Genomic DNA, 21,434 nt, shown 5'->3' with positions numbered 1-21,434 from the left:
AGGGTGAGGGGGTAGGAGGGAGGGAAATGGAAGGAAAGAAAGGAAGGGAGGAAGAGAGGAAGGGATGGGAGAACGGAGGGAAGGAGGAATAGAGAGAGGAAAGGAAGAATGGATGGAGAGAAGGAGGAAAGGAAAAAAAAGGGGAAGAGAAGGAGAGGGAAGGAGAGAGGGAGAGAAGGAAGGAGAAAGAGAGGGATAGATGGGCAGATAGATGGAGGGAGAGAAGAAGGGAGGAAGAAAAAGAGTGATGGAGAGATGGAGGGAGAGAGGGAAGGAGAGAAGGAAGGAGGGATGGAGGGAGGGAGGGAAGAAAGGAGAGAGAATGAGAGAGGGAGTGATGGGCATGACCATTCATTGCACAGCCCCAGCAATGCATAGGGGGGTGATTGCACATTGCACAAGGACTTGCATTGCACGGGGAGGAGTGGTTGTGCATTGCACAAGTGCCAAAAGTGCATGGGGAGGACTGACCACACGTTGCACAACAAGAGGAGGTGCACAGAGGGGGCATCACTGTGCATTCCACACCTGCTGGTGCACGGAGGGGCACGATGATGCACTGAACAAATGATATGCTCCATTGGACACCAGGCAATGCTGGTGCAACACACGAGAAGCAGTAGTGCACCATGCATTGCACAAGGGGCCACGTTGCACAAAGGAGTGGCTGTGTGTTGTGCATGGTCTGGTGGATCACAGGGGGATGATGGTGCATTGCACAAGGACCTGCATTGCACAGGGGAGTGACTGCATTGCATGTGAACTAGCGGTGCATGGCGGGTTGTGATGGTGCACTGCATTGGAACCTGCATTACACAGCAATGAGTGACCACACATTGTACACAGACTGGTGGCACACAGTCTGGAGGGGGTGCATTGCACAAAGGGCTGCGTTACACGGGGACTGGGATGAACAGACAGATGAACAGACACACAAACACACATATCAGTGCACTTGGATTTGCACTAGGGCTGGAGGAATGGCAGGCATCCATACAGATTGGAAGGAGCATCCTTGAGAGCAGCCCTGCACAGAAGGACCTGGGGGGTCCCGAGGGATGAGAAGCTGAACGTGAGCCAGCAGTGTGTGACTGCAGCTCGGAAAGCAAATGGGATCCTGGGCTCCAGCAGCAGAGGGGTGGCAGCAGGGACAGGGAGGCGATCGTCCCCCTCTGCTCTGCTCTTGTGAGCATCTTCTGTGCTCTTGTGTACCATCTGCAGCACTGCGTCCAGGGCTGGAGCCCCCAGGACAGGAAAGGCAGGCAGCTGTTGGAGAGGGTGCAGAGGAGCTGGAGATGAGCAGGGGCTGCAGCACCTCCACTACAAAGCCAGGCTGAGGGAGCTGGGCTCGTTCAGCATGGAGAGGACAAGCTGGGGGTGAGCTGAGTGCAGCCTGCAGTGCCTGAAGGGAGCCTGCAGCCAGGAAGGGAGGCAGCTCTGTGCAAGGGGAGATGGCAGCAGGACGAGGGGAAATGGATGTCAGGGAAGTTCTGTGCTGTGAGAGCGGTGAGGGGCTGAACAGCTGCCCAGAGAGGCTGCGATGCCCCGTCCATCCCTGGAGGTGTTGGAGGCTGGATGGGGCCCTGGGCAGCCTGGGCTGCTGTGAGATGTGGAGGTTGGTGGCCCTGCATGGCACAGGGGGTTGGAGCTCCGTGATCCTTGAGCTCCCTTCCAACCCGCGCCATTCTGTCACTCTGTGACGCACCGCCCACGTGCCCGCCGCACACGCGGCACTGCGCACTCCCCCTCCGACCCCCCCTCCCCCCGGGTTTCCCGCGCCCCACCCCGCCGGAAGTGGGCGTGGCTCCGGCGGTCACGTGACGGCTCCATCCGGGCCTTTCGCCCTCTCTCTGCCTCTTGCCAAGATGGCGGCCTCAGGTGAGCGCCGCGCGGCGGCTCCGACCCCACACCGCCCCGCGGTCGCCCCAAAGCCACTTCCGAGCGGCCCTTCCCCACTCCGCTGCCCCACCGCTGCTTCGAGACGGGGTCGGGCGAGGGGTTGGCGGCGTTGCGGGGGCGGCACCGCGGCTCTGCGGGGCCTTCAGGGCCGGGAGCGGCCTTCGGGCCTTGCCCCCCCACCCCACCCCATACACACATACACACAGCGCCCATTGGGGGGGGGGGAGGGGACGGGCGCGGAACTGCGCAGGCGCGGAGCCGGGGGGGGGTCCACGTGGGGCGCGGTGCGGGGCCGGGAGCGGCGGTGCGGGGCTGGGTGCGGGGAACGGGGACAGCCGAAGCGCTTCCGGGCGCTGCGCAACGCGGGGTGACGTGTGTGCCGTGCGGCGACAGCGTCCGGGCCGGTTCTCCCGGCCCGACCGGCGTCCGTGCACGGCTGCGGATCGTGCGGTGCACCATCATCGTTTCTCTGTGCGCTGCTGGGCTCTGTGCAGTGCGTGGTGGCAGCGCTGCAGTGCTGGCCGTGTGCAATGCGCAGTGACATCTGGGGCCTGCTGAGCTCATGCAGTGCATCAGCACCACCCGGTGCAGTGTTGGAACCCGTGCAGTGCACTATTATCATCACGTTTGTGCAGTGCTGGGCCTTGTGCAGTGCGTGGTGTAGTGCTGTAGTGCTGGCCATGTGTAATATGCGTTGACATCTGGGCACTGCTGGCATCATGCAGTGCACCATCGTAGTGTTTGTGCACTGCTGGGGCTCATTCAGTGCACCTTCATCACATCTGTGCAGTGCTGGGCCCTCTGCAGGGCATGGTGCAGTGCTGTGGCGCTGGTCTTGTGCAGTGTGCACTGACATCTGGGCACTGCTGGCATCATGCAGTGCACCTTCATCACATCTGTGCAGTGCATGGTGCAGTGCTGAGATGCTGGCCGTGTGCAACACACAGTGACATCTGTGCAATGCTGGCCCCATGCAGTGATCCAGCACCACCCCATGCACTGCTATGAATTGTGCAGTGTGCCATCATCAGCATTTGTACAGCGCCGGGCCCTGTGCATTGTGTGGTGCAGTGCTGTGGTGCTGGTCTTGTGCAGTGACATCTGGGCACTCCTGGCATCATGCAGTGGTGCAAGACTGGGTTCTGTGCACTGCATGGTGGCAGTGCTGTGTACAATGCACAGTCATATCTGGGTAATACTGGCCCTGTGCAGTGCTCCAGCACCAACCCGCATGCTGCTAGGAGTCATGCAGTGCACTGTCATCACATTTGCGTAGTGCTGGGACTCTGTGCAGTGCATGGTGGCAGTGCTGTGGTGCTGTCCATGTACGATGCACAGTGCCATCTGGGCCCTGCTGGCCCCACACAGTGCACCAACGCCATCCTGTACACTGCTGTGCTGTGTGCAGTGCTGATGGCAGCACTGGTGCTGGCCTTTTGCAGTGTGCAGCAACATCTGGGCACTGCTGGCATCGTGCAGTGCACCAACACCACCCTGTGCACTGCTGGGACTCATGCAGTGCACCATCATTGCTTCTCTGTGCAGTGCTGGGCCACATGCAGAGCGTGGTGGCAGTGCTGTCACGCTGCTTTTATGAACTGTGCAGTGACATCTGGGCACTGCTGGCATAATGCAGTGCACCTTCATCACATCTGTACACTGCTGGGCTCTGCAGTGTGTGGTGCAGCGTGGTGGTGCTTGCCTGATGTAACGCACAGTGACATTTGGGCACTGTGGGCATGATGCAGTGGATCAGCACCACCCCATGCACTGCTGGGACTCGTGCAGTGCACCATCATCATGTCTGTGTGCTGCTGGGCTCTGTTCTTGGTGGCAGTGCTATGGTGCTGGGCCCTGTGCAGTGCGTGGTGGCAGCAGTGCTGTGCTGGCCCTGTGCAGCGTGCAGTCAGTGTGCTGGTTTTGATGACCCCCATGCTGGTTTTGGGGAGCTCTGTGAGATTTTGGAGAGCTCTGCATGTTTTTGGATGTCTCCATGTGCTTTTGCTGGCTCCCCATGTTGGTTTTGTGGAGCTCTGTGTCAGTTTTGGTGATCCCTGTGCTGGTGTTGGGGACCTCTTCATGTTTGTGGGGAGCTCTGTGAGATTTTGGGGTTCTCAACAAGTTTTTGGGTATCTTCATGTGCTTTTGGTGACCCTCTGTGCCAGTTTTGGCAACCCCTGTGCCAATTTTGGGGATCCTTATGCCGGCTTTGATGACTCCTGTGTCAGTTTTGGTGACCCCGAGCTGATTTTGGGGAACTGTGTGCGATTTTGGCAGCCCCTGTGCTGATTTTGAGGAGCTCTGCCAAGTTTGGCAACCGTGCCAGTTTTGATGATCCCGTGCCCATTTTGGTGACCTCTGTGTCAGTTTTGGTGACCTCCATGCCTATTCCGATGAGCTCTACACCTGATTTGGTGACACCCCTGCCGTTCTGGCAGAGCTCCTCACCGATTTGGGGCAGCTGTGTGTGAATGCAGCTCTTGACCCCCACCCCCTCCTCCTCACATCCCATTGCCACCAGTGGGGGGGGGGGGAGTACAGACAGAGCCCTGGTGCCAATCTGGCCATCCCCCCACCCCGCAGCAGCCAAGAAGAAGAACAAGAAGGGGAAGACCCTGACCCTGACTGATTTCCTGGCGGAGGATGGCGGCAGCGGTGCGCCCACCTACATCCCCAAGCCAGTCAGCTGGGCCGATGAGACCGATGACCTGGACGGCGACGGTAGGGGTGAGAGCGAACCTAGGGCAGCTACTGTCTGTTTTGGGGGGGCTGCTGTCCATGCTGAGGGGCCACAGTCTGTGTGGGGTGGCCACCGTGTCTGTGGCTATGGGCTAAAGGGGGTGGCCACCATCCCTGTTGCTGTGGGGTGGCCACTGTGTATAACGTGGCCACGATCTGCACGACGTGTCTGCCACCTGCAGCACATGGCCACCATCTAGGTGATGTGACCACCACCTCTAGCCCATGGCCACCACCTCCCTGCTCTGGCCAACCCTGCAGCCCATGGCCACCACCCCCATGCTCTGAGCACGTCCTCCAGCCCATGGCCACCATTTCCACACCATGGCCACTCCCTGCTGCTCTTGGCCACCTCCTACATGATGTGACCATCACCTACACAATGTGGCCATCACCAACATGATGTGGCCACCACCTCCGTGCTGTGGCCACTTCCTGCAGCCCATGGCCACCACCTCCGTGCTGTGGCCACTCCCTGCAGCCCATGGCCACCACCTCCGTGCTGTAGCCACCCCCTGCAGCCCATGGCGACCTCCTGCAGCACATGACCACCACGTCCATGTGGTGGCCACCCCCTTTAGCCCGTGGGCACAACCCCCATGCTGTCACCACCACCTCCATGCTGTGACCACTCCCTGCTGCTCTTGGCCATCATCTACAAGATGTGACCATCACCAGTATGATGTGGCCACCACCTCCACACTGCGGCCACCCCCTGCAGCCCATGGCCACCTCCTGCAGCACCCGACCAGCACCTTCACATGCTGGCCACCCCCTGCAGCCCATGGTCACCACCTCCATGCTGTGGCCATTCCCTTCTGCTCTTGGCCACCACCTACACAATGTGACCATCACCAACATGATGTCACCACTACCTCCATACTGTAGCCACCCCCTGCAGCCCACGGCCACAATCTCCATGCTGTCACCACCACCCCCACGCTGTGAGCATGCCCTGCAGCCCATGGCCATCACTTCCACACTGTGGCCACCCCCTGCAGCCCATGGCCACCTCCTGCAGCACACGACCACCACCTCCGCAGGGTGGCCACCCCCTGCAGCCCTTGGCCACCACCTCCACGCTGTGGCCAACTCCTGCAGCCCATCCATTCTCTCCCACAGTCTCCACCGCTTGGCACAGCAACGATGATGATGTGTACCGGGCTCCGCTGATCGACCGCTCGCTGCTGCCCACCGCCCCCCGCGCCGCACGTGAGCCCAACATCGACCGCAGCCGCCTGCCCAAGTGCCCGCCCTACACGGCCTTCCTGGGCAACCTGCCCTACGACGTCACCGAGGACTCCATCAAGGACTTCTTCAGGGGCCTCAATGTGAGTCACGTGGGGGGCACGGTGCGGTGATCTCAGGGTGGGTTTGGTGGGATTCTGTGGTGTTTTGGGAGCGGGAACGATCTTGTTGCACGCCATGGAAAGGGGTGTTACGATGCTTGGAAGTGTTTGCAGCCCCAAAATGGGGTGAGGGTCCTTGAAGATCATAGAGTCATGGGATGATTGGGTTGGAAGAATCTTTGAAGATGCTAGAATGATAGAAGGGTCCTTTAAGATCATGAAACGATGGGATGGTTGAGTTGGAAGGAGCCTTCAAGATCCTAGAATGATAAAAAGGTGGTTCAAGATTATAAAACCGTGGGACTGGTTGGGCTGGAGGGTTCTTGAAGCTCATGGAACCGTGGGATAGTTGGGCTTCAAGGGTCCTTCAAGGTCATAGAACTGTGAGACAATTGGATTGGAAGGTTTCTTCAAGATGATAAAACCATGGGATATTAGAGTTAGAAGCATCCTTGAAGATTATAGAACCATGGAACGGTTGGATTGGAAGGGTCCTGGAAGATCATAGAACCGTGGGATGTGTTGAGTTGGAAGAGTCTTTGAAGATCATGGAATCATAGGATGGTTGGGTTGGAAGGGACCTTCAAGATCACAAAACCGTAGAACCGTGGAATGGATTGAGTGGAAAGAGTCCTTAAAGGTCCTTAAAGGGTTGGAAGGGTCCTTTAATATTACAGAATCAAAAACAGCTGGGTTGGAAGGGTCCTGGAAGATCATAGGATGGTTGGAATGGAAGGATCCTTTTAGATTGCAGAACTATAGAATGGTTGGGATGGAAGCATCCTGAGAGATTATCAAATCATAGGATGGTTGAGTTTGAAGGGTCCCTACAGATCACAGGGCCATCTGATGGCTTTGGGTTCTACTGAATGGATAAAATGGGGCCAACAGGCAACCCCCAGGGATAGCAGTGAGCCACGTGCTCACAGACAACCCCATGGTCTTGCTTCTGACCACAGGAGAGTGGCCCTAACACGTTCTTTCCTCCTCCTCCTCCTTGTTCCCCACAGATCAGTGCTGTGCGCTTGCCGCGGGAGCCCACCAACCCTGAGAGGTTGAAAGGTTTTGGCTACGCTGAGTTTGAAGACATCGACTCCTTGTTCCAGGCACTGAGCCTCAATGAGGAGGTGAGCTCAGGACCTCAGGTGTCAGCAGCAGGGCAGGCACTGCATGTCCTAGGAGGCATCAAAGTGGCACCAAGTATGGACCTCTCTGGGGCTGGCAGAACTGTGGGGGAAGGGCTGAAATGGGGCAGAACGTTGCCTTTAGGGCCCCCAGGAGAGCAGCACATTGCCTGTAGGATGCCCAGAAGAGCAGAATGTTCCCTTCAGAATCCCAGGAGAGCAGAATGTTGCCTTCAGAGTCCCAGGAGAGCAGAATGTTGCCTTTAGGGTTTCCAGGAGAGCAGAACTTTGCCTTTAGGGCCTCAAGGAGAGCAAACCTTTGGTTTTTGGTTCTCCAGGAGAGCCCCCGTGGTGCACAAGCTGCCTGCTCTGTGCTCAACCATCGCTCCAACATTGGCTCACACCAATCCCTCAGGGTTGGGGCCAATATTTGGAGGCTGGGGCTGATTCCAGGGGACTGATTCCTCTGTTGTTTTTTTTTCCCAGTCTCTAGGAAACAGAAGGATACGAGTGGATGTTGCTGACCAAGCTCAGGATAAAGGTGAGCTCCTAGGGCTCAGCCAGGTCCTCCATTGAACCCCTACTGCCAGTTTGGGTCAGAAACTCTGGATTTGGAGTCTTGGGCTGAAGGCTGGAGTGGAGGCTGGCTTTGGGCAGAGCAGGGGCTCAGCAGTGGGGGACCTACCAAACTGTCCCCACATCTGTGTCCCTGTCACACAGTGGCACAGCACTGTGTGGTTCCAGAGCGTCGGTGCTCCCTGCCACATGCAGGTCTCCACACTGCGCTCTGTCCCCAGCCCCAGTCTCATGCTCTCCCACTTCCCCTCCCCTTCCCTTTCCCCTTTCCCTTATACCTTTCCCTTTCACCTTCCCCTTTCCTCTTTCCTTTCCCCTCCCTTTCCTGTTCCCCATCCCCATTCCCTATACTCTTTCCCTTTCCCTTTTCTCTTCCTCTTTTTCCTCTTTTCCTTTCCCCCTTTCTTTTTCCTCTTTGCCCCCTCCTTCTCCATTCCCTGTTGTCTTCCCCGTTCTCTTTCCTCCTTCCCCATTCCCCCTTCCCTTTTCTCTTTCTCTCCTTTTCCCCCTTCCCTGTTCTCTTCCCCTTTCCCTCTTTCCTTTCCTTTTCCTCTTTTTCCTCTCCGTCCCCTTTCCCATTTCCCTGTTCTCTTCCCCATTTCCCTTCCACCTTCCCCATCCCTCCTTCTCTTTACTCTTCTCCTGTTCTCTTTCTTTTCCCCCCTCCCCTTTTCTCTTCCCCTTTCCTTTTCTTTTCCTCTTTTCTCTCTCCTTCCCCTTTCCCATTTCCCTGTTCTCTTCCCCATTTCCCTTCCACCTTCCCCATCCCCCTTCTCTTTATTCTTCTCTCTTTCTCCTTTTCCCCCTTCCCTTTTCTCCTTTCCCTCTTTCCTTTCCTTTTCCTCTTTTCCCTCTCCTTCCCCTTTTGCACTTCCCTATTGTCTTCCCCATTTCCTTTCCTTCTTCCCCATTCCCCCTTCCCTTTTCTCTTCCCCTTTCCCTCTTACCTTTTCTTTTCCCTCTCCTTCCCCTTTCCCTCTTCCCTGTTCTCTTCCCCATTTCCCTTCCACATTCCTCATCCCCTCTTCCCTTTACTCTTCTGTTCTCTTTCTCTCCTTTCCCCCCTTCCCTTTTCTCTTCCCCTTTCCCTCTTTCCTTGCCTTTTCCTCTTTTTCCTCTCCTTCCCCTTTCCCATTTCCCTGTTCTTTCCCCCATTTCCCTTCCACCTTCCCCATCCCCCCTTCTCTTTATTCTTTTCTCTTTCTCCTTTTCCCCCTTCCCTTTTCTCTTCTCCTTTCCCTCTTTCCTTTCCTTTTCCTCTTTTCCTTCTCCTTCCCCTTTTGCACTTCCCTATTGTCTTCCCCATTTCCTTTCCTTCTTCCCCATTCCCCCTTCCCTTTTCTCTTCCCCTTTCCCTCTTACCTTTTCTTTTCCCTCTGCTTCCCCTTTCCCACTTCCCTGTTCTCTTCCCCATTTCCCTTCCACCTTCCTCATCCCCCCTCCCCTTTTCTCTTGTTCTCTTTCTCTTCTTCCCCTTTTCCCCTTCCCCATCCCATCCCTCAGACCGGGACGATCGCTGCTTTGGACGGGACCGGGACCGTTTCCGGGACTCAGAGAGGTTTGAGAGCGACTGGCGCGCCCGTCCCGCCGCCTCCGACAGCTTCGATGATTTCCCACCCCGCCGCGGGGACGACGCCTTCGGGGACAGTGAGTCGGGATCCACACGGGGACAGGGACCCGCGGGCACGGGGTAATGTGAGCCCTGACCCCGCCTGTCGGCCCCATCCTGCAGGGTATCGGGATCGCTACGACGATCGGTATCGCGATGGCCCACGGCGCGACATGGACCGCGGCTTCGGCGGCAGAGATCGCTACGATGACCGCAGCAGAGACTACGACCGGGGTGAGGCGGTGCTGCCACGTGGGGATGGGAGTGGGGGCACGGGGGAATCCCAACAGCAGGGGAAAACCCGGTGTCTGAGAGTGAATCCCAGTATTGCAGAGTGAACCCCAGTGGCTGAGGACAAATCCCAATACCTGAGGGGGAATCCCAGTAACTGAGGGTGAATCCTAATATCTTAGGGTGAATCCCAGCACCTGAGGCTGAATCCCAGTAGCTGAGAGTTAATCCCAATAACTGAGGTTGAATTCCATTACCTGTGGGTGAATCGTTGTATCTGAGGCTGAATCCCAACAGCTGAGGCTGAATCCCATTACGTGTGGGTAAATCCCAATAGCTGAAGGTGAATCCTAATATCTGAGGATGAGTCCATGAAATCTGAGGCTGAATTCTAACACCTGGGGCTGAATCCCATTACGTGTGGGTAAATCCCAATAGCTGAGGATGAATCCTAATATCTGAGGCTGAATCCCAGCACCTGAGGCTGAATCCCAATAGCTGAGGCTGAATTGAATTCCCTGGGAGTAAATCCTAATATCTGAGGCTGAATCCCATCATCTCAGGCTGAATCCCAATAAGCTGAGGCTGAATCCCATTACCTGGGGGAAAATCCCAATAGCTGAGGATGAATCCTAATATCTTAGAGTGAATCCTGTTACCTGAGGCTGAATCCCATTACCTGTGGCTGAATCCCAATAGCTGAGGCTGAATCCAGTTCCCTGGGTGTAAATCCTAATATCTGAGGCTGAATCCCAACACCACAGGCTGAATCCCAGTAAGCTGAGGCTGAATCCCATTACCTGGGGGAAAATCCAATAGCTGAGGATGAATCCTAATATCAGAGGCTGAATCCCAATATTCTGATGCTGAATCCAATTGCCTGGGGGTGAATCCCCATAGCTGAGGCTGAATCCCAAGAAGCTGAGGCTGAATCTCATTACCTGCGGGTAAATCCCAGAAGCTGAGGATGAATCCTAATATCTGAGGCTGAATCCCAAGAAGCTGATGCTGAATCCAATTGCCTGGGGGTGAATCCCCATAGCTGAGGCTGAATCCCAACATCTCAGGCTGAATCCCAATAGCTGAGGCTGAATCCAGTTCCCTGGGTGTAAATCCTAATATCTGAGGCTGAATCCCAACACCACAGGCTGAATCCCAGTAAGCTGAGGCTGAATCCCATTACCTGGGGGTAAATCCCAATAGCTGAGGATGAATCCTAATATCGGAGGCTGAATCCCAATATTCTGATGCTGAATCCAATTGCCTGGGGGTGAATTCCCATAGCTGAGGCTGAATCCCAAGAAGCTGAGGCTGAATCCCCTTACCTGCGGGTAAATCCCAGTAGCTGAGGATGAATCCCAACACCTGAGGCTGAACCCCAATATTCTGATGCTGAATCCAATTCCCTGGGGGTAAATCCCCATAGCTGAGGGTGAATCCTAATATCTGAGCCTGAATCCCAACATCTCAGGCTGAATCCCAAGAAGCTGAGGCTGAATCCCATTACCTGCGGGTAAATCCCAATAGCTGAGGATGAATCCTAATATCTGAGGCTGAATCCCAACACCACAGGCTGAATCCCAGTAGCTGAGGCTGAATCCCAAGAAGCTGAGGCTGAATCCCATTACCTGGGGGTGAATCCCAATAGCTGAGGCTGAATCCTAATATCAGAGGCTGAATCCCAATATTCTGATGCTGAATCCAATTGCCTGGGGGTAAATCCTTATAGCTGAGGCTGAATCCCAAGAAGCTGAGGCTGAATCCCATTACCTGGGGGTAAATCCCAATAGCTGAGGATGAATCCTAATATCTGAGGCTGAATCCCAACATCTCAGGCTGAATCCCAATAAGCTGAGGCTGAATCCCATTACCTGGGGGTGAATCCCCATAGCTGAGGCTGAATCCCAAGAAGCTGAGGCTGAATCCCGTTACCTGCGGGTAAATCCCAGTAGCTGAGGCTGACTCCCAGCAGCTGTGGGTGAAGTCCCCGCACTGCGGGCGCAGGGGGGCTGAGCTCTGCACCCCCCAGGCTACAACTCGCGCATCGGCAGCGGCCGGAGGGCCTTCGGCAGTGGCTACCGCCGCGACGACGATTTCCGGGGCGGCAGCGACCGCTACGAGGAGCGCTACGAGCGGCGCGACGACCGCATGGAGCGCTGGGGAGGGAGAGAGGAATACGGGAGGGATGAGTTCCGGCGTGAAGAGAGGGGTAATGGGGAGGGGGGAATTGGGGGGTGAGGGGTGGAGGGTTGGGGTGAGGGAGTGGTGGGGGGTATTGGGGGATTTAGGGAATGGGGTTGGAGGGGATGCGGGATGGGGGGTATGGGATGGGGAGATGGGGGTGTTGGGGGATGTAAGGGATGGGGTCGGGATGGAATATGTAGGGGGGTGCGGGGTATGGGGATGGGGAGTGGAGGGGGATTTAGGATGTGGGGCGTGGGTGTAGGGGGATGCAGGATGGGGGTTATGGGATGGGGAGATGGGGGTTTTGGGGGATTCAGGGGATGGGATTGCGATGGGGGGTGGAGGGGATGCGGGATGGGGGGTATGGGATGGGGGGTGGAGGGGGATAAAGGGGATGGGGTTGGGATGGGATGGGGGGTGGAGGGGATGCATGATGTGGGGTATGGGATGGGGAGATGGGGGTGTTGGGGGATTCAGGGGATGGGGTTGCGATGGGGGGTGGAGGGGATGCGGGATGGGGGGTATGGGATGGGGGTGGAGGGGGATGTAGGGGATGGGGTTGGGAATATGTAGGGGGGTGCGGGGTATGGGGATGGGGAGTGGAGGGGGATTTAGGATGTGGGGCGTGGGTGTAGGGGGATGCAGAATGCGGGGTATGGGGAGGGATGTGCGGTGTGGGATAGGGTGTGTATGGGGATGTGGCATGTGGGGTATGGGATGGGGGCTGTAGGGGGATGCAGGATGGGGGGTATGGGATGGGGAAATGGGGGTGTTGGGGGATTCAGGGGATGGGGTTGCGATGGGGGGTGGAGGGGATGCGGGATGGGGGGTATGGGATGGGGGTGGAGGGGGATGTAGGGGATGGGGTTGGGATGAGATGGGGGTGGAGGGGATGCATGATGTGGGGTATGGGATGGGGGGTGTAGGGGGATGCATGATGTGGGGTATGGGATGGGGGCTGTAGGGGGATGCAGGATGGGGGGTATGGGATGGGGAGATGGGGGTGTTGGGGGATTCAGGGGATGGGGTTGGGATGGGGGGTGGAGGGGATGCATGATGTGGGGTATGGGATGGGGGGTGTAGGGGGATTTAGGTGATGAATTGGGATGGGAGGTGTGGGGGGGGATGCAGGATGTGGGGTATGGAATGGAGGGTGTTGGGGTATTTCAGGTGGTGTGATTTGGGGTACGGACTGTTGGATGGGGAGGTGTAGGGGAATGCAGGATGTGGGATTCGGGATTTGTGGGGTGCAGGAAGCAGATGGCCGATGCAGGATGAAGCACGTGGGTGGAGAACTGCGGGATGCGTTGTGTACGGGATGCGGGGGTGCAGGACACCCCCCAGCCCCACGTGCCACCCCCCAGGCCCCACGCAGCGCCCCAAGCTGAACCTGAAGCCGCGCAGCGCCCCGAAGGAGGAGGAGAGCACAGCAGCCCCTGCACCACAGTCCAGCCGCGCCGCCTCCATCTTTGGGGGGGCCAAACCCGTGGACACGGCCGCCCGCGAGCGTGAGGTGGAGGAGAGGCTGCAGAAGGAACAGGAGAAGCTGCAGCGGCAGCTGGAGGACGACAAGAGGCTGGAGCGGCGGCCCCGGGAGCGGTGGGGAGACGCGGCACTGGGGACGTGGGGCGGGGGTACAGCTCTGCAGGGTGCCACGCTGAGCCCCGTTCCCCTGTCCGCCCCCCGCTTCCAGGTACCCTAGCAGCCGCAGTGAGGACAACCCTGAGCGGTCACGGACGGGCAGCGAGTCCTCGCAGAGCGGAGCCGCAGGACCTCCTGGCACCACCGCTGGCACCGGTCCCACCGGGAGGAGTAGGTGTCGGGTGGGGGTCTGGGGATGGGGGGGGGGGGGTGCAGGGAGGGCTCATCCCCAGCCCTGCCCGCCGTTCTGTGCCCCCCGCAGCCACACGGAGGAGGGAGAGTGAGAAGTCGGTGGAGGGCGATGCGTGCGGCCGCGAGGAGGAGGGCCGCGAGGAGAAGCAGCCGCTGAAGGTGATGCCCGCGCCGCCCCCCAAGGAGAACGCGTGGGCCAAGCGCAGCAGCAGCACCGCCGGCCGCTCCCCGGGCTCTGACTCCGAGCAGCACTCACCCAGCAGGTGAGGGGTGATGGGGGGCTTGTTATGGGGCTGGGAGCCTGAAGTTCTGCTGGGATCTCAGTACGAGGCTGGGAGCCCAAATGGTTTCCTGAGGGCTTGCATGGGGCTGGGAGTCCCGGGTGTTCCCCCTGCAGAGGTTGGGGGGGGGGCAGAAACCCAAATCTTCCCCTGCAAAGTTGGCGTGGGGCTCGGCCTTCCCAAATCAGTTCCCTATAAGATTTGTCTGAGGTCAGAACCCTCAGATGGTTCTCCTGTGAGGTTGGTGCAGGGCTGAATCCCAAATTGTTCCCCCGCAGGTTCTTGCTAGGATTGAATCCCCAGAATTAATCCCCTGGGACTGAAATCCCAAAAACATTCCCCTTTAAGGCTGATGCAGAGACTGATCACCCCCCACGTTCTGATCCATGGTTGACCCCATATCTGAAACCCATTATCTCATCCCAATGGCCAACCTCAATGGCTCACCCCAATGACCAACACCCCAATAGCCAACCCAATGGTGGACCCCCCATGTCTGACCCCAATAGCCAACCCCAATGATTTACCACCATATCTCACCCCAGTGGCCAACCCCAGTGGTTGACACCCATTATCTTATCCCAAAAGCCAACCCCGGTGGCCAACCCCTATGTCTGACCCCGATGGCCAACCCCAATGCCTGACCCCACACCTGTCCCCCTCTCTGACCCCATTCTGACCCCACTGTGACCCTTTGTCCCCCCAGCAGCCAGATGGCTTCCCGCCCGCCTGCAGAGAATGGGGCCACCCCGAGGAACACCCACCGGAGAGGTGAGGGGGGCAGGCGGTGGGGTGGGATGGGGGGCAGAAGTGTCCCCTTGGTGGCACTGGGGACATGGTGGCTTTAGGTTGGGTGGACACGGCGTCCTCAGCACATGGTCGTGTCTCCTCCCCAGGGGATGAGAACAAGCCAGATGGGGGCCGGGATGGCCCTAAGGCGCGCAGTGGGAGCTCGGCCGAGAGGTGAGTGCCGCTCGTTAGAGTTAACGAGGGGATGCTGCCCTGCGTCACCCTGCTCAGTGCCATCCCCATCCCTCCCCAGGAAAGACGGCCGCAAGGAGCATGAGGCAAGAGCTGCGCCTGAGCCAAAGAGACTGGAGGACAGCCCAGCCCCCGTGAGTGTCATGGGGGAACCTGACAGGACCTGGGGGTAACCCCAGTGGGACCCAGTGGGACCTGGGTGTGACCCCAGAGGGATTGAATGGGACCTGGGTCTGATGCATTAGCGTCAGGTTCCATTAGTGCCCTGACGGGACCTGGGAGTGACCCAGTGACATTGGGTGAGACCTGGGTCTGATGCATTAGCATCATTAAGGGAGTGACCCCAGTGGGACCTGACAGGACCTGGGAGTGACCCCAGAGGGATTGAATGGGACCTGGGTCTGATGCATTAGCATCAAGTCTCATTAGCAACCTGATGGGACCTGGGTGTGACCCCAGTGGGACCTGACAGGACCTGGGTGTGACCCAGTGGCATTAGGTGAGACCTGGGTCAGATGCATTACCATCAGGTCCCATTAAGGGAGTGACCCCAGTAGGACCTGATGGGACCTGGCTGTGACCTCAGTGGGGTTGGATGGGGCTGGGGGCAGTGCCACACTCCGGCTGAGCTGTAGGGCACAGCCCTAGGCTTTGAAGTTTGGGTGCTGTATGGGGTTTTCTGTGAATTTGGGGCTTAGGAGACCTACAGGGCTTTGGGATTTGAGGCTTTTTGCAGGTTGGGAGCTATAGGGGATGGGTTTGCCTGGTTGTGGGGCAGGGCCCAGCCTCACAGCACTGGCACTGCACCCCACAGTTCAGCCACGCCAGCAAGTATGCAGCGCTGTCAGTGGACGGCGAGGAGGAGGAGTGCGGTGAATGAAGGCCGTCCCCAACCCCAACACCGAAATGGAACAGAAAACCCAGCGCCGCCCCGCCGAAATCAAGCCAAGAATCAGCATAAGGAAAGGAAAAAAAGGAGGAAAACCGACATTGCCGGGCCCTGCCGCTCCGCCCTGCTTCATTTGGGGTTTTCTTTTGGGGGGGGGTCTTTGGGGGGGTCTGGCCTCACGTCTGCCCCCCGTCTCCCTCCGTGCCCCGTTGCTGTTGGGGTGGGAGTGCTGTGGGGTGTGGGGCTGCGCGGCGCCGGGCGCCGTTGGGTTTTCTGTTGGTTTCCTCCAATAAAGGTGATCGGAACGGCCGCACCGGCGCTGCGTGGTGGGGGGCACCCGGGGGTCTTCTCAGCCACATCCTTAGCCCATCCTGTGCTCATCCATACCCCAAAACCATGCCATCCTCATCCCAGTTATACCCCATTCTCATCCGTCCCCATCCCATCCCTATCAGCACTTCCATCTCTATCCTCATCACCATCTCCATCCCATCCCATCCCCAACCCCATTCCCATCCCAATCCCCACTCTCATCCTCTCCAACCCCAATCCCATCCCCGTTGCAATCCCATCCCACCCCTGTCCTCATCCCAATCCTACCCGCACCCCAAACGGATTCCCTTAGTGGAAGCCATGTGGACACCCAGAAATGGGGAAACCTCAAAAATGGGGAGATTCTATAAAGTGAGGCAGTTCCTAACTGGGGACACCCCAAAATCAGGGGCGCCTCCCGGTGGGGCGGATGACTTCTGGACACCCCAAAGCTCCCTTACGCTCGGTCCCCCAGCGCCTCTCTGTGCCCCCCGTGTGCCCCACAGGCTTCCCAAAGTGCTTGCTTGAGCCTGTGCGCATGCGTAATGCCGCCTGGCGGACCGAAGACCATAGAGATTGGAGGAACTGTGGCGCAGAGCGGTAAGAGCTGTTTGCGCATGTGTACTACAGCCTGGAAGACCAAAGAAGCATAGAGATTGGAGGTCTGGGAGCGCAGAGCGGTTAAAACAGACTTTCCGCGTTTCACTGCACATGCGCAGTACTGTCGCAAGCGCTATTATCGTAGGTATTGGCGAACTGACGACGCAGAGCTGTCAGAGTGGAGAGTCGCGATTTCTGTGTGTCGCAACACTTGCACGTTAGCGACAGGATTACCAATTACCATAGAGAATAGAGACTCGGAGCGGGAGGGCAGAGCGACGCGCTAAGCAGCTCCAAGAGCGTTCTGCGGGGCAGTGCTGGCGCCGGGGAGGTCCGAGCCGCCTTGAGCAACCCTGATCCCCTCCGCCCCATAAAACCAGCAGCAGCACCGCCGCTAAAAGTTCCCTCGGCCCTAAAACCGCCACCGCCGCCTCCAGGTCTCAACCGCCCCCCGAGCGCCACTCCTGCAGTTCCGCTCTTTGGCCACACGGTGGCAGCAGAGACTGAGAAAAGAGCCGCGCTGCTCCGAACGCTGCCTGGGGTTTTTCCATTCGGTTTTGAAGAGCGCAAAGCTGTGAAAAAATAAATACAATACAATACAATACAAATAAAATTCTCCAAAGCAAGGAAATCTATGTTAATGTGTTGTAAACACGTGCCAAAAACAGTATAGAACTGACGTTACGTTTTTCTTAAATGCTTCCTTACCGAAATCGAATTATTAGGGAATTCAGTGACAGTGATGGAGGGACGGGGAACGCAAGCGATGCTCAAACCCCGCTGCTTTTGGCACTCAGCAGCTCCCACCTGAGCCCAGGGAGCGACCGGGAGCACCTGAGAGAGCCCCGCCCCCACCCCCAGTCCCCTCCCCTCTTTTCCCTCCCGTTGCTCCTCACTCCCGCGTCCCCCCGCCGGGGCGGAGCCGCCGTTCGCTGTCAATCCCCGCAACCGACGGCCGCCTCTTCCCGCAGCCGCGATGAGTCGCGATTTCTCCCCACCCCGGGACCGCACCCTCGATTCTCCGCCGGTTCCCGTTGATGCGCGTTCGGCGGGGCGCAGCGCGGAGCGGACGGAGTTGGCGGCTCTGAACGATCGCTTCGCCGCTTTCCTGGAGAGGGTGCGGGCGTTGGAGAGGCAGAACGGAGCCCTCCGTTCGGCCATCGGCCGCGCCGCCGCCGCTCCCCGCGCTGCGGGGTTGGTGCGGGGAGAGCTGCGGGGGCTGCGGGAGCGGCTGCAGCGCCTCGGCCGGGAGAGGGAACGGCTGCAGGGAGAGCGCGATGGGCTCGCGGCGGAGCTGCAGGGGCTGCGGCGGCGGTGCGCGGCGGGAGGAGGAGCGGAGGGGGTGTGATGGGAGGGGAGCGGGACGCCGAGATGTATGGGGAGGGAGCGGGAGCGATGTGATGTGAGGACCGGGATGCGACGGGGAAGGAAGGGTGGGCGCACCGAAACGTGTAGAGGGGAGAAAGGGAGTGATGTGAGATGAGTTAGCCGGGATGTGCTGGGGAGGGACTGGGAGTGATCTGGGGGTGGGGACCATGGGGTAAAGCGGAATTCACAGTGGTGGGGACCGAGAGCCGTTGGGGTGGAGGAGGCTCTGGAATGGAAACGGTGGGATGAACGGGGAAGTGTTGAGGAGGGACTGGCTGTGGTCTGGGGTGGGAACTGGAGATGAGTGGAGATGCACCGGGAAGTGAAGCAGAGGTCATAATAGGGGTGGGCAGCGGGGGATGCATCTGGAGGTGCTGGGAATGGATTTAGGATGCATTGGGATACGCTGGGGGTGGGAAATAGGAAATGCAGTGGGGGTCAGAGGGATGGAGATTGAGATGCACTGGGATGGGAAGCAGGAAATAGACTAAGGCCATAGGGAATGCACTGGGATGTGTTGCAAAGGGATGGAGCATGTACTGGGATGGGGACGGGGACTCCAGAATGAACCAGGACACACCAGGGAGGGGACCGGTGTGGTCCGGGAAGGGGGGACGACGACCAGGGAATGGGCTGGGGATGTTGGGTGAGGATTGAGATGTGTTGCAAAGGACCCAGGGGATGGTCCTCTGGTGTGTGATGGGTGTAAGGTGCAGGGGATGCACCTCAAAGCCCTTCCAACCCAACCACTGCTATGGGTTGGTTGCCCCCCACCTCATCAGACTGCCCGGGGTCCCATGCAGCCTGGCCTTAGGCACCTCCAGGGTGGGAAACCCACACCTCCTTTGGGCAGCCTGTGCCAGAAACAAAGAATTTCCCCCTTACGTATCCCTAAAATGGGGTTCTATGCCCCCTTACCCCACTCTGACCTCCCTCCCGTTGCACCCCAGGCTGGAGGATGAGATGCAGAAGCGTGAAGATGCAGAGCAGAGCCTGGTGCTGTTCCGCAAGGTGAGACTGGGGGAGGGGGGGTCCAGTGCACCCCATGTACTTCCCCCACTAATTGGCAAAGGGCTCGGGGATGCCCCATGCACTCTGCCCAGGGGGTGGCTCGAAGTCTATTGGGGGGTTGGGGGAGGGGGGTCCCATCCTCTTTGCAGTCCCTGCAGCTTTAGCCATTGCAGGACATGGACGATGCCACGCTGTGCCGCCTGGAGCTGGAGCACAGGATTGAGCTGCTGATGGATGAGATCAGCTTCTTGAAGAAGCTGCACGAGGAGGTTGTGGGGTGGACCCAAGGAGGGATGGGGGTCCCGCCTGGGGGCTGTGGTGTGACGGTGTAATGTGGGCACGTAGGAGCTGTGGGAGCTGGAGGTGAATGCACAGAGCCCACAGGCGGGGGCACGAATGGAGCTGCAGCAGCCGGATCTGACAGCTGCACTGCGCGACATCCGCACGCAGTATGAGAGCATCACTGTCACAAACCTGCAGGAAGCCGAGGAGTGGTACAAAGCCAAGGTACCCACGAGGGCATGCATGGGATGGGGACACCCCCCAGGGCTGACCCCCCGCACCAGCACCTTGCTGTTTGCTGCTGATGTGGGGATGATGGGGGCACCTCCACAATGCTGACCCTCTTCCCTCTCGCCCCCCACGGTGCCTGCAGTTTGCTGATCTCTCGGATGCTGCCAACCGTAACTGCGAGGCTCTGCGGATGGCCAAGCAGGAGATGAACGAATCCCAGAGGCAGATCCAGAGCCTCACCTCCGAGGTGGATGGGCTGAAGGGCATGGTGAGCACTGGAGGATTGTGGGGGGGAGTACAAGGGGCCCCCCATCGCCTTGCCATCCCTTTGTGTCCCTCCTCCATCCTGCAGAATGAAGCACTGCAGCGACAGATGCAGGAGATGGAGGATGAGTTTGGCACGGAGATCAGGAGCTACCAGGAGGCGATGGGGAGGCTGGAGCAGGAGATCCAGTGCATGAAGAAGGAGATGGCACGGCAGCTGCACGAGTACCAGGATCTGCTCCGTGTCAAGATGGCCCTGGACGTGGAGATCGCCACGTACCGCAAGCTGCTGAACAGTGAGGAGGGCTGGTGAGGCAGGGGGACGTCCTGTGGGGAGGGCAGTGCTGAGATGGGACCCTGAGCACGGGGCTGTGGATGCAACCCTTTGGCTGCTGGGAGACCGAGGGGTGCAGCGTTGGGCCGAGCACAGCAGCTGTGCAGACCTCAGCCGTTGGAGAGGATCCCTTTCCCATTGAATCCCATTATTGGATTGAAGTGCAAAATCAGGGTCACCTCCCCCTGCGCCCCGCTGTCTCCATTCCCACAAGAACTGCGGTGAGGGGTGGCCAGGATCCCCAAGGGCTGCAGCTGTGTCCTCGTGCCCCCACCTTAAGGCTTTGTCTGGAGGAGAGGGAGAAGGGCTTTGGTGGCTTCTCCCTCCCCCAATGCTTGAACCAGCACTGAGCCCTGTGTGGAGGGTGGTGCTCATCCAAACCATTGTGCTGTGGGCATTTGTGCCCTCCCCAAATGGGTCTGACCCCTCCCCAGTGGAGGCCACCCCCTTTTTCTAATGGATTAGACCCCACTAATGAAGCTGCTCCCCCCATAGGCTGGTTTAGCAATAGAGATCAGTCTGTCCCATCAAGGATGAATACATTCGTTTAGCAAAAGGAATCTATGAGTGCTTGTTCTACAGCTTTCCAGATTGGCTTTGCTTGGTGTGCGCACAGCCTTGTTTTTCTGACCAATCCCACTGGAGTCACAACAGACTGCTTTTATCTTTGCATCCACCAGGTGCAGGGACTTTTTTTGCTTGGATTTCACATGTATTGTTTTGGGTTACAGTGCACCGAGATAGGAAGTCATGGCGAAACAAGCAATGGAAAGTTGCCAAACTGGGGGGGGGGGGGGGGAACAGCTTAAAGGTCCTCCAGGAGGACGGGCTGACCTCCTCCCAACCCCCCACCTCCAGAATGATTGGGTACGACCCCTCCCAGAGGGGTCGCTCCCCCCTCAAATGGGTTCTGACCCCCTCCCCATGGAACTGGGCCTTCCCAGATGGGGTCTGCCCGCCCCAATGGTCCTTTCTCCCCCCACAGCAGGTGGTGATGGAGTCGTGCAAGGAGTGGAGCCCAAGTGATGAAGAGGCCTCTGCGGCCGTCCCCCATGCCTGTGCCTTTATTTATTGCTATTTGCTGCTGTGCTCAACGTTGTAGCAGAGCGGAGGGGGGGGTCCCGCCGCTGCCCACCCACCCCCCACCTCCTCAGCCGCAAATAAAGAATGGAGCTTGGAGGAGGCGGAGTCCCTGCAGGGGGCGGGGCTGGAGGCCTTGGGGTGGGGGATGGGGCGGGGCCTTCGGGGGGCGGGGCCGCCGCTCTCCACCAATCCGCACACTGTCACTCTGCCCCACCCTTCCTCCCCGTGGTCCTCTGTCCTCTCTAGGATTTTCA

General features: G+C 58.5%; 2 protein-coding genes and 3 long non-coding RNA genes across 9 annotated transcripts; 2 read left to right on the top strand and 3 right to left on the bottom strand.

Annotated features, from left to right (window-relative positions):
• The first annotated feature begins 1,780 nt into the window (after window positions 1-1,780).
• On the top strand, window positions 1,781-16,005 carry EIF4B (eukaryotic translation initiation factor 4B). Of its 3 annotated transcripts, none has more exons than XM_052702870.1 (15): window positions 1,781-1,878; window positions 4,483-4,620; window positions 5,761-5,969; window positions 6,998-7,114; window positions 7,598-7,652; window positions 9,191-9,334; window positions 9,420-9,530; window positions 11,557-11,736; window positions 13,076-13,310; window positions 13,405-13,523; window positions 13,615-13,807; window positions 14,532-14,596; window positions 14,722-14,788; window positions 14,868-14,940; window positions 15,621-16,005. In XM_052702870.1, exons 1-15 carry the CDS (start codon window positions 1,866-1,868, stop codon window positions 15,684-15,686), a joined length of 1,785 nt encoding a protein of 594 aa, XP_052558830.1. In that variant the 5' UTR covers window positions 1,781-1,865; the 3' UTR covers window positions 15,687-16,005. The 3 variants fall into 3 exon arrangements, with proteins under 3 accessions (XP_052558830.1, XP_052558828.1, XP_052558829.1); XM_052702868.1 differs by having other exon boundaries at window positions 4,483-4,626; XM_052702869.1 differs by having other exon boundaries at window positions 1,786-1,878; window positions 4,486-4,626.
• On the bottom strand, window positions 4,950-5,658 carry LOC128090532 (uncharacterized). 2 transcript variants are annotated; one of them, XR_008210967.1, is made up of 3 exons: window positions 5,571-5,658; window positions 5,134-5,253; window positions 4,950-5,053 (listed from the first exon to the last, which is right to left on the bottom strand). It is a non-coding gene; the product is annotated as an uncharacterized LOC128090532 (long non-coding RNA). The 2 variants fall into 2 exon arrangements; XR_008210968.1 differs by having other exon boundaries at window positions 5,574-5,648.
• Window positions 9,682-11,600, bottom strand: LOC128090529 (uncharacterized). Its single transcript, XR_008210963.1, has 5 exons — window positions 11,460-11,600; window positions 11,298-11,398; window positions 10,207-10,327; window positions 9,926-10,005; window positions 9,682-9,724 (listed from the first exon to the last, which is right to left on the bottom strand). It is a non-coding gene; the product is annotated as an uncharacterized LOC128090529 (long non-coding RNA).
• Window positions 16,006-16,613: 608 nt separating the features above from the next.
• Window positions 16,614-17,710, bottom strand: LOC128090533 (uncharacterized). Its single transcript, XR_008210969.1, has 2 exons — window positions 17,619-17,710; window positions 16,614-17,179 (listed from the first exon to the last, which is right to left on the bottom strand). It is a non-coding gene; the product is annotated as an uncharacterized LOC128090533 (long non-coding RNA).
• Window positions 17,512-21,286, top strand: PRPH (peripherin). Of its 2 annotated transcripts, none has more exons than XM_052702906.1 (7): window positions 17,512-17,921; window positions 18,926-18,986; window positions 19,160-19,255; window positions 19,332-19,493; window positions 19,642-19,767; window positions 19,852-20,072; window positions 21,086-21,286. In XM_052702906.1, exons 1-7 carry the CDS (start codon window positions 17,584-17,586, stop codon window positions 21,090-21,092), a joined length of 1,011 nt encoding a protein of 336 aa, XP_052558866.1. In that variant the 5' UTR covers window positions 17,512-17,583; the 3' UTR covers window positions 21,093-21,286. The 2 variants fall into 2 exon arrangements, with proteins under 2 accessions (XP_052558866.1, XP_052558865.1); XM_052702905.1 differs by having other exon boundaries at window positions 17,514-17,921; window positions 21,083-21,286.
• Window positions 21,287-21,434: the final 148 nt, after the last annotated feature.

Source organism: Tympanuchus pallidicinctus, unplaced genomic scaffold, assembly GCF_026119805.1.
Source record: "Tympanuchus pallidicinctus isolate F22 unplaced genomic scaffold, pur_lepc_1.0 scaffold47, whole genome shotgun sequence".
NCBI classification, from domain to species: domain Eukaryota; kingdom Metazoa; phylum Chordata; class Aves; order Galliformes; family Phasianidae; genus Tympanuchus; species Tympanuchus pallidicinctus.
This window is presented reverse-complemented; position numbering and strand designations above follow the sequence as displayed.